Genomic DNA, 17,185 nt, shown 5'->3' with positions numbered 1-17,185 from the left:
TCTCACCTTCACAGAAACAAGATCATTGTCATGGGAAACGGAAATGTCAAAAATCTATACAAAATGGTATCCATTTTTACAATAGCAACACAAAAACAAAAATGAATAAGAAATAAGAAATAATGTAATGCATAGAGTTTATATTCATGTACAGTACAATTACTGTAAACTTGGAATTATATATTTTCCACAAATGAGAATTTATTATATTTTGAATTTGAATTTTGTGATGATTCAATTTTTATTCCTGTTCTGTGTGATACTGTCTGATTGAGGCCGGTGATTAATAAGTATTCGCCACTACGAGCTCAGAGGAGACATTTTATTTTTAATCTCAATGATGTTAATGTCTGACATTAATTGTACTCTGCGTATCAAGACCTCTTTAAAATGAGAAAGAGTATTAATCCAACAGGGATTAAAGTAGAGGCTTGATAATATAAGAGTATCCAATTTGAACAGTCTATCAAAATGTATATTATTGGACTCCTTAAAGATAAATAGCAATGTGCCAGTAAGTATTAGGTTATGAGTTGACTAGCAAGAAGAATGTCGTTAAGAGTGATTTTGGGGGCTGAGCAGGCCTACAAGCTAAAAAGCTGAGCCATCGAGAATACACTGAATAATATATTTGATTAGCAGAGTATAAAATCTGTGCTTTCGTACCTTGATGAAGGGTGATGCACTGTATTATGGTCGTGCAACCTCCCTCTCTCTCCTGATATCTCCTCTTGTAGCTGAGGTCCTCTGGTCCAAATGCCCCTTCAGTCCAAACTGCAGCTAGAACGATAAAGAAGTAGTGTCCACATAAGCACAAACTCACATAATGGAGATCAGGAGGAAATACACTAACATGTCAGAAAGTAATCCTAGTGTGCTCCACAGCTCTGGTGGAAGAGCAAATAGAGGAGAGGGAGTTTGAGTTTGCACAGCTATTGTTCTCCATTTAGAACTACAGTCTAATCCCTCATTGGGAAATAGCCCCTATAAACTGGCGAAACCCTAGATCCCTCTCTGTGTGAGCCCTTTCTCCCCAGCATATTACATGAAAATAGGAATGCTTTCACAAACGTAAGGTTTTGCATAGTGCTTAATAACAAGTCCTGCCACACACCTTATGCAAACGTGTTTCTCATTGACAACTTATTCATGGAAATTGATCCTGTAGACAGTCTTTTCTAATAGACAAAGATGTTTTATATATGAAGTAACATTCCAATAGAAGAGAAACACAATAAAAATGACTTTATTACATGTCAAGACAATGAGCAGTGGACATTACCATCAAATAATGCTCAGACTATAAATCATATAAAAACACATTTTCATCAATCTAATTCATTCATTGACTGTGAACATTACAGCAAAGTCAGCTATCAGAAAGTGATTAGATGAAGCAGCAGAGCTCAGCATTTGGATGGTTGGGTGGAGACAGTGGTGTTCACCATACGGTTAGACATGTCAGGGAGTATCATGAAAGCAGGATTATAGGCAGGTGGATCAGAAGTCGTCATTTGTGTCAGATGCCATCTTCATATGACCCCTCCGGCCATGTCAGAGGGCCCTGCCATCATATCAGGGGGCATCTCAACCCCGCTGGAGGACTGTGGGCCGGTCATGACATAGCTCTGTTGTTTGGGGAACTGTGGGCTGGTTATGATGTAGCTCTGTTGGTTGGGGGACTGTGGGCTGGTTATGATGTAGCTCTGTTTGTTGGGGGACTGTGGGCCGGTTTTGACGTAGCTCTGTTGGTTGGGGGACTGTGGGCTGGTTATGATGTAGCTTTGTTGGTTGGGGGACTGTGGGCCGGTTTTGACGTAGCTCTGTTGGTTGGGGGACTGTGGGCTGGTTATGATGTAGCTCTGTTGGTTGGGGGACTGTGGGCCGGTTATGACGTAGCGCTGTTGGTTGTGGGACTGCCTAAATGACTACAGACCCATAGCACTCACGTCCGTAGCCATGAAGTGCTTTGAAAGGCTGGTAATGGCTCACATCAACACCATTATCCCAGAAACCCTAGACCCACTCCAATTTGTATACCGCCCAAACATATCTACAGATGATGCAATCTCTATTGCACTCCACACTGCCCTTTCCCACCTGGACAAAAGGAACACTTATGTGAGAATGCTATTCATTGACTACAGCTCAGCATTCAACACCATAGTACCCTCAAATCTCACCACTAAGCTAAGGATCCTGGGACTAAACACCTCCCTCTGCAACTGGATCCTGGACTTCCTGACTGGCCGCCCCCAGGTGGTGAAGGTAGGTAGCAACACATCTGCCACGCTGATCCTCAACACTGGAGCCCCCCAGGGGTGCATGCTCAGTCCCCTCCTGTACTCCCTGTTCACCCATGACTGCATTGCCAGGCACGACTTCAACGCCATCATTAAGTTTACAGACGACACAAAAGTGGTAGGCCTGATCACCAACAACGACGAGACAGCCTATAGGGAGGAGATCAGAGACCTGGCCGTGTGGTGCCAGGACAACAACCTATCCCTCAACGTAACCAAGACTAACACGGAACCCAAACCGGCTGCGCGCGTGCGCCATCATGGCCTATCGTGAATACATTTATTTTGTCCCCCTACACCAAACGCGATCACGACACGCAGGTTAAGATATCAAAACATACTCTGAACCAATGACATTAATTTGGGGACAAGTCAAAAAGCATTAAACATGTATGGCAATTTAGCTAGTTAGCTTGAACTTGCTAGCTAATTTGTCCTGGGATATAAACATTGAGTTGTTATTTTACCTGAAATGCACAAGGTCCTCTACTCCGACAATTAATCCACACATAAAACGGCCAACCGAATTGTTTCTAGTAATCTCTTCTCCTTCCAGGCTTTTTCAACTTTGAACTTATATGGTGATTGGCATCTAAACTTTCATAGTATTACCACGACGACCGGCAAAACAGTTTGTCTTTCAATCACCCACGTGGGTATAATCAATGAGGAGATGGCACGTGGGTACCTGCTTCTATAAACCAATGAGGAGATGGGAGAGGCAGGACTTTCAGCGCGATCTGCGTCAGAAATAGAAAGGAGTTCTATTTTAGCCCTTGGCATCGCAGACGCTCGTTGGCTCGCGCCTGCAGAGTGGGTGCAATAATTGAATACCATGGATTTCTAAATTTATTTTGCGACGCTCGCGCATGCGACGTGTCCGGTCTGGTTAGCATGTAAGGAGATGATTGTGGACTACAGGAAAAGGAGGACCGAACACACACCCATTCTCATCGACGGGGCTGTAGTGGAGCAGGTTGAGAGCTTCAAGTTCCTTGGTGTCCACATCAACAAGAAACTAGAATGGTCCAAACACACCAAGACAGTCGTGAAGAGGGCACGACAAAGCCTATCCCCCCCTCATGAAATTAAAAAGATTTGGCATGGGTCCTGAGATCCTCAAAATGTTCTACAGCTGCAGCATCGAGAGCATCCTGACTGTTTGCATCACTGCCTGGTACGGCAATTGCTCGGCCTCCGACCGCAAGAAACTACAGAGGGTAGTGTGTACGGCCCAGTACATCACTGGGGCCAAGCTGCCTGCCATCCAGGACCTCTACACCAGGCGGTGTCAGAGGAAGGTCCTAAAGATTTTAAAGGACCCCAGCCACCCCAGTCATAGATTGTTCTCTCTGCTATCGCATGGCTCATCTTGAACTTCTTCCATTTTCTAATAACTGTGCCAACAGTTGTTGCCTTCTCACCAAGCTGCTTGCTTATTGTCCTGTAGCCCTCCCAGCCTTGTGCAGGTCTACAATTTTATCCCTGATGTCCTTACACAGCTCTCTGGTCTTGGCCCTTGTGGAGAGGTTGGAGTCTGTTTGATTGAGTGTGTGGACAGGTGTCTTTTATACAGGTAACGAGTTTAAACAGGTGCAGTTAATACAGGTAATGAGTGGAGAACAGGATGGCTTCTTAAAGAAAAACTAACAGGTCTGTGAGAGCCGGAATTCTTACTGGTTGGTAGGTGATCAAATACTTATGTCATGCAATAAAATGCAAATGAATTACTTAAAAATCATACAATGTGATTTTCTGGATTTTTGTTTTAGATTCCGTCTCTCACAGTTGAAGTGTACCTATGATAAAAATTGCAGACCTCTACATGCTTTGTAAGTAGGAAAACCTGCAAAATCTGCAGTGTATCAAATACTTGTTCTCCCCACTGTAGTTGGTGCTGATATTTTAATACAGAATACCTTGTGCTTCTGGACAGATGGGATATGATGTCCCATGGATACTCACAGGAATTCATGTCCTGAAAGGAGTTGAAGAGGACAGTCTTACAGCCCTTCAGGTGCTGCCACCTGCTGATGGACTGTCATGTTAGCTGCCATGGTGATCAGACCTGCCTGCAGACACATCGAAAAGGAAGACGTGGCACTCACAATAGTAGTTTATTCGTGAGGGAAAATGCATCAGCAGTATGCGTCTAAGATATAGCTGAACAACATACCTGGCATCAAGCTGATGCTTATAATTTTTTGCTACAATGTAAGAACATTCAAGGTTGCCTAACAAAAAATATTTTCAAAATATTTCTTCAACTTTTTTTTACTTCACCCAACTTTTTTGGCAAAGTATTGCGTGCAATTCACATTCTGAGTTGACCAATAAGGTTTACTGAGTCAGAACATGTGGGAAATATGAAGTGATACTTACAGGTGGCTATTGGTAAATTAGAGTAAATGAAGGTTGTACTTAGAATGCACGTTTTTCTAGTTTGTCACGATCCAATTATTGGACCGGATAGATTTGAAAGAACCCACTATCTTGACTAACCAAGGACCAGATAGATTTGAAAGAACCCACTATCTTGACTAACCAAGGACCAGATAGATTTGAAAGAACCCACTATCTTGACTAACCAAGGACCAGATAGATTTGAAAGAACCCACTATCTTGACTAACCAAGGACCAGATAGATTTGAAAGAACCCACTATCTTGACTAACCAAGGACCAGATAGAAAGGTACAAAGTCTCACTGATAATGAAAACAAATCCCCTTTTTTTGCTGTATCCGGTTAAATGCATCATATTATAACCTCTGAAATAAATGTTTTCACTGTAAACAAGTCCGTGACAACTGAATGAAGTACTTACTGAAAGGCCCACTGAGAAATATGTTAATGAGAACACATGTTTCTTAAGCGAACACAGTACTTTAAGTTGCGGGGCTCTGGAAACTAAACTTGTTGTTTGATCAACTCAACCATTTGTTTGCAAAGGCAAACTTTAATATTGAATAAGTTCACACAAGGCGGTGGAACTAGTTACTGAGACTTGTCTCATAGACCAGATGTAAATAGTTCATATAAATCCGGGACACTTAAATTAGTATATGTTAGACGTTTTGTTACATACACTAAACAAAAATATAAACGCAACCTACAACAATTTCAAAGATTTTACTGAGTTACAGTTCATATAAGGAAATCAGTCAATTTAAATAAATTCATTAGGCCCTATTCTATGGATTTCACATGAATGGGAATATAGATATGCATCTGTTGGGCACAGATATCTTTAAAAAAGTTTGGGTGTGGATCAGAAAACCAGTACGTATCTGGTGTGACCACCATTTGCTTCACGCAGCATGACACAGCTCCTTCGTAATAGAGTTGATCACTCTGTTGATTGTGGCCTGTGGAACATTAATCTACTCCTATTCAATGGCTGTGAGATTTTGCTGGATATTGGAGGGAACTGGAACATGCTATTGTACACGTACACATCTAGTGATGGCGCCGGAGGGGATGGCTGCCGTCTTATCGGCTCTTAACCAACCATGCTATTTTGTTTGTTTTTTCGCTTCGTAACTTATTTTGTACATAATGTTGCTGCTACCGTCTCTTATGATGAAAGAGCTTCTGGACATCAGAACTGCAATTACTTACCTCAGATTAGACGAAGAGGGATATACTATAGACACCCGACCAGGCCCAGATCCCCGTCATTCGCTGGAGAAGAAAACTGAGATTTCACTGAAAAATATCAGGGTGCCTTGTGAGGATCAGACGATGAGTGGCGAATCTGCCTTGCCTTCCGTCCTGCTAGCTAACGTTCAATCACTGGAAAATAAATGGGACGAACTGAAAGCACGTATATCCTACCAACTGGACATTAAAACTGGACATTAACTGCAATATCTTATGTTTCACCGAGTCGTGGCTGAACGAAGACATTAAGAACATACAGCTGGCGGGTTATACACTATCGGTAGGATAGAACTGCAGCCTCTGGTAAGACATAGGGCGGGGGTCTATGCATATATGTAAACAACAGCTGGTGCACGATATCCAAGGAAGTCTCATGATAAGCTGTAGACCACACTATCTACCTAGAGAGTTTTCAACCTTAGTTTTCGTAGCTGTCTACATATCACCACAGACTGATGCTGGCACTAAAACCGAACTCAATGAGCTGTATACCGCCATAAGCAAATAGGAAAACGCTCATCCGGAGGCGGCACTCCTAGTGGCCGGGGACTTTAATGCAGGGAAACTTAATAACTTGTTATGGATAGGGGGAAGCATTTTCACGTTTGGATGAAAAGCGCGCTCAGAGTAAACTGCCTGCTACTCAGTCACAGTTGCTAATATATGCATATTATTAGTAGATTTGGATAGAAAACACTCTGAAGTGTCTAAAACTGTTTGAATGATGTCTGTGAGTATAACATAACTCATATGGCAGGCAAAAACATGAGAAAAAATCCAGGAAGTGGAAAATCTGAGGTTGGTCGTTTTCAACTCATTCCCTATTGAAGATACAGTGGGATATGGGTCATGTTGCACTTCCTAAGGCTTCCACTAGATGTCAACAGTCTTTAGAACCTTGTCTGATGCTTCTACTGTGAAGTGGGGCTGAATGAGAGGGGAATGAGTCAGAGGTCTGGCAGAATGCTTTGAGCTCGTGACGCTCGTTCATGTGAGAGCGAGCTCTGTTCCATTTGCTTTTCTACAGACAAAGGAATTCTCCGGTTGGAACATTATTGAAGATTTATGTTAAAAACATCCTAAAGATTGATTCTATACTTCGTTTGACATGTTTCTACGGACTGTAATATGACTTTTCGTCTGAACTTTTGCCTGAACCTGCCCACGCGTCGTGAGTTTAGATTGTGTACTGAACGTGCGAACAACAAGGAGGAATTTGGACATAAATGATGGACTTTATGGAACAAATCAAACATTTATTGTGGAACTGGGATTCCTGGGAGTGCATTCTGATGTAGATCATCAAAGGTAAGTAAATATTTATAATGCTATTTCTGACTTATGTTGACTCCAACATGGCGGATACCTCTTTGTGTTGATATGTTGTCTGAGCGCCATTTGCTTTTTTCCGTAAAGTTTTTTTGAAATCTGACACAGCGGTTGCATTAAGGAGAAGTATATCTTTAAATCTGTGAATAACACTTGTATCTTTTATTCATGTTTATTATGAGTATTTCTGTGATTTGATGTGGCTCTGTGCAAATTCACGGGATGTTTTAGACTTTATTACATGTCGAGACAATGAGCAGTGGACATTACCATCACATAACCTCAGACTTTAAACCATATAAAGACATATTTTCATGAACCAAATTAATTCACTGACTGTGAACATTGCAACAAAGTCAACTATCAGAAAGTGATTAGATGATGTAGCAGAGATCAGCATTTGGATAGTTGGGTGGAGACAGTGGTGTTCACCATATGGTTAGACATATCACGGGGCATCATGAAACCAGGGTTATAGGCATTAGGAGGGCCTGCCATGGCATGTTGGTCAGATGCCATCTTAATTTGAACCCCTCCGGCAATGCCAGGGGGCCCTGCCATCATACAAGGGTGCATCTCAACCATGCTGGGGGACTGTGGGCCGGTTATGATGTAGCCCTGTTGGTTGGGGGACTGTGGGCTGGTCATGGTGTAGCTCTGTTGATTGGGAGACTGTGGGCTGGTCATGGTGTAGCTCTGTTGATTGGTTGTGTAGGACACGTTTGAGTTGGTCATGGTTGGAGGCTGCACTTGGATGGCCACAGGCTGGGTGGTTGTGAAAGTGCAGCCCTTCTTGTGGTCCTTGATCTCCCTGGCCATCTGACACCATGAGCACCAGACACAGCAGCAGGACACCATGATATCCTCACAGAGGCTTCGCTGTGGACCCATACAGACACATTTGTTAAACACTATAACACACACACAAGTTAACAGAACACACATAATACCCCTATCACAACATAAAATGTTTGGGTTCACTTAGAAATGTCTTTGTTTTTAAAAGAAGAGCAATTTTTTTGTCCATTAAAATAACTTAAAATTGATCAGAAATACAACATTATATTATGGCTATTGTAGCTGTAAACAGCTGATTTTTAATGGAATATTTACATAGGCATACAGAGGCCCATTATCAGCAACCATCACTCCTGTGTTCCAATGGCACATTGTCTTAGCTAATCCAAGTTTATCATTTTAAAAGGCTAATTGATCATTAGAAAACTATTTTGCAATTATGTTAGCATAGCTGAAAACTTTTGTTCTGATTAAAGAAGCAATAAAACTGTCCTTCTTTAGACTAGTTGAGTAACTGGAGAATTTTTTTATATATTTTTTTATTTGAACCTTATTTAACCAGGTAGGCAAGTTCTCATTTACAATTGCGACCTGGCCAAGATAAAGCAAAGCAGTTCGACACACAACAACACAGAGTTAAACATGGAGTAAAACAAACATACAGTCAATAATACAGTAGAAAAATAAGTCTATATACAATGTGAGCAAATGAGGTGAGAAGGGAGGTAAAGGCAAAAAAAGGCCATGGTGGCGAGGTAAATACAATATAGCAAGTAAAACACTGGAATGGTAGATTTGCAATGGAAGAATGTGCAAAGTAGAAATAGAAAAAATCGGGTGCAAAGGATCAAAATAAATAAATAAATACAGGAGGGGAAGGGGTAGTTGTTTGGGCTAAATTATAGATGGGCTATGTACAGGTGCAGTAATCTGTGAGCTGCTCTGCAAGTTGGTGAGGGAAATAAGTGTTTCCAGTTTTAGAGATTTTTGTGGTTTGTTCCAGTCATTGGCAGCAGAGAACTGGAAGGAGAGGCGGCCAAAGGAGGAATTGGCTTTGGGGGGTGACCAGAGAGATATACCTGCTGGAGCGCGTGCTACAGGTGGGTGCTGCTATGGTGACCAGCGAGCTGAGATAAGGGGGGACTTTACCTAGCAGGGTCTTGTAGATGACCTGGAGCCAGTGGGTTTGGCCACGAGTATGAAGCGAGGGCCAGCCAATGAGAGCGTACGGGTCGCAGTGGTGGGTAGTATATGGGGCTTTGGTGACAAAACGGATGGCACTGTGATAGACTGCATCCAATTTATTGAGTAGGGTATTGGAGGCTGTTTAGTAAATGACATCGCCGAAGTCGAGGATCGGTAGGATGCTCAGTTTTACGAGGGTATGTGTGGCAGCATGAGTGAAGGATGCTTTGTTGCGAAATAGGAAGCCAATTCTAGATTTAACTTTGGAATGGAGATGTTTGATGTGAGTCTGGAAGGAGAGTTTACAGTCGAACCAGACACCTAGGTATTTGTAGTTGTCCACATATTCTAAGTCAGAACCGTCCAGAGTAGTGATGCTGGACATACGGGCAGGTGCAGGCAGCGATCGGTTGAAGAGCATGCATTTAGTTTTACTTGTATTTAAGAGCAGTTGGAGGCCACGGAAGGACGGTTGTATGGCATTGAAGCTCGTCTGGAGGGTTGTTAAAACACAGTGTCCAAAGAAGGGCCAGAAGTATACAGAATGGTGTCGTCTGCGTAGAGGTGGATCAGAGACTCACCAGCAGCAAGAGCGACATCATTGATGTATACAGAGAAGAGAGTCGGCCCAAGAATTGAACCCTGTGGCACCCCCATAGAGACTGCCAGAGGCCCAGACAACAGGCCCTCCGATTTGACACACTGAACTCTATCAGAAAAGTAGTTGGTGAACCAGGCGAGGCAATCATTTGAGAAACCAAGGCTATTGAGTCTGCCGATGAGGATGTGGTGATTGACAGAGTCGAAAGCCTTGGCCAGGTCAATGAATACGGCTGCACAGTATTGTTTCCTATCGATGGCGGTTAAGATATTGTTTAGGACCTTGAGCGTGGCTGAGGTGCACCCATGACCAGCTCTGAAACCAGATTGCATAGCGGAAAAGGTGCGATGGGATTCGAAATGGTCGGTAATCTGTTTGTTGACTTGGCTTTCGAAGACCTTAGAAAGGCAGGTTAGGATAGATATAGGTCTGTAGCAGTTTGGGTCAAGAGTGTCCCCCCCTTGGAAGAGGGGGATGACCGCAGCTGCTTTCCAATCTTTGGCAATCTCAGACAACACGATCCGCACGATCAGCATCCCGGAGTCGCCTCTTCACTGTTGACGTTGAGACTGGTGTTTTTTGGGTACTATTTAATGAAGCTGCCAGTTGAGGACTTGTAATGCGTCTGTTTCTCATACTAGACACTCTGATGTACTTGTCCTCTTGCTCAGTTGTGCACCGGGGCCTCCCACTAGTCTAAAGAAGGACAGTTTTATTGCTTCTTTAATCAGCACAACAGTTTTCAGCTGTGCTAACATAATTGCAAAAGGGTTTTCTAATGCTCAATTAGCCTTTTAAAATGATAAACTTGGATTAGCTAACACAACGTGCCGTTGGAACACAGGAGCGATGGTTGCTGATAATAGGCCTCTGTACACCTATGTAGATTTTTTTTTTTAAATCTGCCATTTCCAGCTACAATAGTCATTTCCAACATTAACAATTTCTACACAGTATTTCTGATCAATTTTATATTATTTTAATGAACAAAAAATGTGCTTTTCTTTCAAAAACAAGGATATTTCTAAGTGACCCCAAACTTTTTAACGGTATTGTAGGTATCTGCAAAAACAACAACATTTATGCAATGTTTGTATGTAATGGGAAACATCACACCTGAATGCCATATTTGTGGCGTACAGCAACCCGCATGGACAGACTTGCGGGTGGCACAATGATGGGCACCCCAAAGGCAACCATGCAAGCAGGGCCAATGATGTCCACTAATGGCAGACAGGTACTCTCTCCAAACTCTCCCGTGGTGGAGCAGGCTAAGCAAGGACAGCACCAGAAACCATAACAACCTGCACACACATAGACATACATACCTTATCAACAGAAAGAGCAACAACAATACAACTCTTAAAGGTGGTGGCAATATTTTAAGACAGAATACCCTGAGTTTAGGGGCGGATGAGATAAGATGTCGCATGGATACTCACAGGAATTCATGTCTTGACAGCAGTCAAAAAGGCCAGTGTTCCAGCCCTTAATAGCAGGTGCTGCCACCTGTTGGTGGACTATTATGTTTGCTTGCATGGTGATCAGACCTGCCTGCAGACACAATGAAAAGGAAGACATAGCACTCACAATCGTAATTTGTTTGTGGGGGAAAATTCCTCAGCAGTATGCTTCTAAGATCTAGCTGAACAACATACTTGGCATCAAGCTTATGCCTATAATTGTTGGCTACACTGTAAAAACAAATATTTTTTGACTTCACCCAACTTTTTGGGCAAAATGTTGCATGCAATATGCATTTTGAGTTTACCAAAAACTGAGTCAATGAGACAAGTTGGGAAATATCAAGTGATATCAACAGACGGCTTTTGTTGAATTAGTGGAAATTAGGGTTGTACTTAGGGATGTACGTTAACTCTTTATAGTTTCAATCATGATCCAATTACTGGACTAGATAGTGGTTTCTTTCAAATCTATCTTGACTAACCAAAGACCAGATAAAAAATATTACTAATGATGAAAACAAATCGACATTTTGCTATATGCATGATATTTTAACCTCTGAAAATATGTTTTAATTGTAAACATGTAGTTGACAAGTACATTTAATAAAATGAAGTCCTCGCTGAAAGGCACACTGGGAAATATGTTAATGAGAACAAATTTATCTTAAGCCAGCACGGTATTTTATGTATTTTATGTTGTGGGTCTCAGGAAACTAAATGTGTTGTGTGATCAAATCAACCATTTGTGTTGCAAAGGCAAACTTTAATATGTAATACGTTCACACAAATCAAAAAGGCTGTGGTTCTAGTAACTAAAACTTTTTTATTTGGGCCACCTCTGATTTCTTTAAATTTTGACAGGCCTAGATTTTTTAGGCCTAGATTAAATCAGTTCCAGCGCTAACCAATGATAACTGACAACTGCAACGCAGTTTCATTGTTTTTGTTTAGACGATGTTGGAGGTGTAACTGCATTGGAGCTGGCAAATCGGTGAGCTGTCACACCCGTCCTTAAATCCCACCCACGTTAGAAGTTCAGAACGAGGAAGTGTAGGCTATATTGACATAATGACACTAATACTGAAAGTCATTATTTGAAATAATATATGTTTTAATTGTAAACATGTCAGGCTAATCGAGGTGTAGATTACAACACACATTCTAGTGTTCGTACTTTTAACAAGGCTTCTTGCTGATTTTGCAGCTCCAACGTAGTTACACCTCCGACATTGGCTAAATAAAAACAATGAAATTGTTTTGCAGTTGTTGATTATCGTTGGTTAAGACAGAAAGATTTAATCTAGCCATTAAACTCATCAAAATCATGCCACGAATGTACAGTGTGACACAGTAGTGATTTACTGATGGTTCCTCATTCACATTCCGACTGTAACCCTGTAAAGATATTATTGACTGTTCTGTAAAATAACTACACCCTTTTTACCAATTTCACACTATTATCTGTTATTATCAACATCTATTATCTATTACTTAAAGTTTTCATCAGAGAGAAAGACATTTCCATAAAAAAACATGGATGTATATAGCCTTTCTTACCTTTCCACCCTTCTCAAATGCTTAGAGAGAATGACAGGAGGTGACGTGGACCTAATCATGAAGCACAATAAACATGTCTGGAATGTCTGCAGGTATGCAGGCTACTTAAAGTGTAACTGACAGTGTTTTAGCAACATTAACTCTTATTAAAATATGTTCATATACACCCCCAGGAAGAATATGACACCTTTTTTTTTATTTTACATTTTCTGACAAGCAGCAGGAAATAGTCATTTTCAGGTTTTCATAAATTCATAGAATGTTTGGAATGATGTATATGTCATGACTGTCCTGTGAGGATCACAATGGGTCAGATCAGCTTGGCAATGGTTGACAATACCCAGACCTTCTCTCACCCACAGAAGAGGGGAGGAGGGAACTGGGACGGTTTAACAGTTCACACCCTGTCTATAGAAAATGAAGGTCAAATAGGTTTAAATTTTGTGATGTCATTAAAAAGGTTAGAGGAAATACTGAAACTTGAAAAGTATTTACACTACAGGTATGAAGTCTCCATCCTTAACGTTGTATATTAAATATAAAAAATTATCAAAGTATTTTTGTTAAGATATGAATGTGGTTTTAGGAGGTATAAGAGAATCTACAGTTGAAGTCGGAGGTTTACATACACTTAGGTTTAATTTTTTGTTGTTGAAAAAACTAGTTTTTTAACCACTCCACAAATTTCTTGTTAACAAACTATAGTTTTGGCAAGTCGGTTAGAACATCTACTTTGTGCATGACGCAAGTAATTTTTCCAACAATTGTTTACAGACAGATTATTTCACTTATAACTCACTGTATCACAATTCCAGTGGGTCAGAAGTTTACATACACTAAGTTGACTGTGCCTTTAAACAGCTTGGAAAGTTCCAGAAAATGATGTCATGGCTTTAGAAGCTTCTGCTAGGCTAATAGACATAATTTGATTCAATTGGAGGTGTACCTGTGGATGTATTTCAAGGCTTACTTTCAAACTCAGTGACTCTTTGCTTGACATCATGGGAAAATCAAAAGAAATCAGCCAAGACCTCAGACAAAAACCTCCATAAGTCTGGTTCATCCTTGGGAGCAATTTCCAAATGGCTGAAGGTACCACGTTCATCTGTACAAACAATCGTACGCAAGTATAAACACCATGGGACCACGCAACCATCATACCGCTCAGGAAGGAGACGGGTTCTGTCTCCTGGAGATTAATGTTCTTTGGTGCGAAAAGTGCAGATCAAACCAAGAACAACAGCAAAGGACCTTGTGAAGATGCTGGAGGAAACAGGTACAAAAGTATCTATATCCACAGTAAAAACAAGTCCTATATCGACATAACCTGAAAGGCCACTCAGCAAGGAAGAAGCCACTGCTCCAAAAACCGCCATAAAAAAGCCAGACTACGGTTTGCAACTGCACATGGGGATAAAGATCGTACTTTTTGGAGAAATGTCCTCTGGTCTGATGAAACAAAAATAGAACTGTTTGGCCATAATGACCATTGTTATGTTTGGAGGACAAAGGGGGATGCTTGCAAGGCGAAGAACACCATCCCAACCGTGAAGCACGGGGGTGGCAGCATCATGTTGTGGGGGTGCTTTGCTGCAGGAGGGACTGGTGCACTTTACAAAATAGATGGCATCAAGAGGGAGGAAAGTTATGTGGATATATTGAAGCAACATCTCAAGACATCAGTCAGGAAGTTAAAGCATGGTCTCAAATGGGTCTTCCAAATGGACAATGACCCCAAGCATACTTCCAAAGTTGTGGCAAAATGCCTAGAGGACAACAAAGTCAAGGTATTGGAGTGGCCATCACAAAGCCCTGACCTCAATCCTATAGAATATTTGTGGGCAGAACTGAAAATGCGTGTGCGAGCAAGGAGGCCTACAAACCTGACTTAGTTACACCAGCTCTGTCAGGAGGAATGGGACACAATTCACTCAACTTATTGTGGGAAGCTTGTGGAAGGCTACCCAAAACGTTTGACCCAAGTTAAACAATTTAAAGGCAATGCTATCAAATACTAATTGAGTGTATGTAAACTTCTGACCCACTAGGAATGTGATGAAAGAAATAAAAGCTGAAATAAATCATTCTCTCTACAATTACTCTGACATTTCACATTCTTAAAATAAAGTGGTGATCCTAACTGATCTAAGACAGGGATTTTTTACAAGGATTAAATGTCAGGAATTGTGAAAAACTGAGTTTAAATGTATTTGGCTAAGGTGTATGTAAACTTCCGACTTCAACTGTATCTCCTATAAACTGTGCCAGACTGCAACATTTTAGTAGCCCAGCTATGACTGTGGCATGTCTATATACTTTCCCTCCACTGCGCATTGTAAACTTTACACTTGAAAGCTGCGCGATTTAAGTTGAATTCACAGATGCAAGAACATCAGGCTGTAATTTCATATAGTAGATGACTCAACTGTTGACTCATGTATGCTAGCTTGTGTGTCCTATTCGGCCCGAGGGCTTTGTGTTTGACACATGTGTGCTAGCCTATTAGCCACGTTATGGCTGACTTGTGATTATGGCCCTTACTAGTGTGTTTGTATTGACATTCCCAGCCTTAGTTACAGTAGTTCATTTTTGTTCAAAATGTTGAGTCATTGAAACTGAAACAGTGCATCCCGAAACAATGTACCAGGCCAGCTGTTAATTAACAACCTAATAGCTATGTTTTTGTTGACTACCAAGAAATGTATTGGTGAATTATATTAATTATGCATTGAACTGCATCCATCTATTCTGCCAACAATGTCTTACCGAATATCATACATTTTTTAAAGTCAACTTCAACCTATTTGTAAAACCTCTTATAAAGTTGGTTTTGAAGCATAAACTTTGAATTTTATATTTTTTACTGATTATAAATGTCTATTTCATATCTGCAAAGTAGTTAAAGCGCTGTCAGTTCCAGTTTCATAGACAAAACCTGAATGCACATTCGTTGAGGGATTTTTTTTACAGGAAACAGAAAGTGTTAAAAGTGGCATTAGGTTGGTGTTTTCAGTATAACGTATGAAAGAGCTTTACAAATCAAGTTATCATGAATTCATCTTTCAGATCAGGTTGCACTGGAATAAACTCAAATGTAGTTTGATTGAGAGGACATTGAGGTGGTGGAGATTGACAGCAGTCTTATCAAAAGTTCGATTTATACAGTACGTCCTGACTCTAGCAGCATTCACACTATCTCCATGTGCCAATCATCCGAGGGGCCAGTGTGCTGTTCTGGTATTTCAGCTTTTATAGTTGTTTTCATAGGGATGTCAGCTGTAGTAGACTACCTGTAGGTTATCTACTATCCTGCTTGTCTGCATGACAGATTAAAGTAATTCCCCATGAAGAAAATCATCACTGAAATATTACATTTGGGAAGACATTATTGAATGTTTTGTCATAACGCCAACATAAAGTTGTCATAAACATAAGGGTTTTGTGCCAACGTACGTCACCTCTCCAATAAATATTTGACGATGCATGATGTTTTATCATCATTCAAATGATCCAACAGGAAGGATCAGTTTTAACAAGGAACTAAGGCCAAGACGACATCTTCAATTTCTATTTAATCTTTTCATGTCATGAACATAGTATGCAAATGAGAGGGTTGAGTAACAGTTACTAACATAATGACATAGCCATTCAAAGTGAATGCTGACTACATGGCAATGGAGAGAAAGTGTAAACTATGGTCAGGTTGAGGTAACGCGCTAAGATGATACCAGCAGGCACGCCGGGGTCCATGACCATGAAATTCAAGCTTGTATGTTGCAGGTGGCGCTGTGCGTAGATCTCAGAATGGACACCAGCTCTCTGATGTGGACCAGGCTGCACACCAACAGGCCTTTCCTGCTGCTCTCCAGTACATAACGCCCTGTCTGCTCAAAAAAGTTCAGGTCGAACTTTGCTTCTCCTAGCTTCACCGTGAATGAGGTGTAGTGTGGTGAGCGCTCCCTTACGAACCAGCTGTGTCAGGAGGAAATACCCTAAAATGTCTAAAATCATCTTGGTGGGTTCCACAGCTCTGGTGGAAGAGGAAATGGAGGAGAGGGAGTTTGAGTTACCACAGACATTTTCTTCCCAGTAGCCTAACTTGTAGATGATTGTTGACACATCAACCAGCATTAAGGGTCAGGGCAATTTGTGACTTGTTTTGGTAATCAGTGGCTGTATTGGAGGGGGAGTGGTTTCTCCTCTCCTAGGCAATCAGCAATTAGTACAGGGAGGTGTGCTCTTCACTTCTGATAGGCAATTAGCAACTCATTTTAGTATTTCAATCT

At 41.2% G+C, this 17,185-nt stretch overlaps 1 protein-coding gene across 1 annotated transcript; it reads right to left on the bottom strand.

Annotated features, from left to right (window-relative positions):
• Window positions 1-7,506: 7,506 nt before the first annotated feature.
• ponzr10 (plac8 onzin related protein 10) lies at window positions 7,507-11,426 on the bottom strand. Its single transcript, XM_055936530.1, has 3 exons — window positions 11,319-11,426; window positions 10,993-11,180; window positions 7,507-8,171 (listed from the first exon to the last, which is right to left on the bottom strand). Exons 1-3 carry the CDS (start codon window positions 11,413-11,415, stop codon window positions 7,686-7,688), a joined length of 771 nt encoding a protein of 256 aa, XP_055792505.1. The 5' UTR covers window positions 11,416-11,426; the 3' UTR covers window positions 7,507-7,685.
• Between the last annotated feature and the right edge of the window lie 5,759 nt (window positions 11,427-17,185).

Source organism: Salvelinus fontinalis, chromosome 10, assembly GCF_029448725.1.
Source record: "Salvelinus fontinalis isolate EN_2023a chromosome 10, ASM2944872v1, whole genome shotgun sequence".
Taxonomy (NCBI): Eukaryota; Metazoa; Chordata; class Actinopteri; order Salmoniformes; family Salmonidae; genus Salvelinus; species Salvelinus fontinalis.
This window is presented reverse-complemented; position numbering and strand designations above follow the sequence as displayed.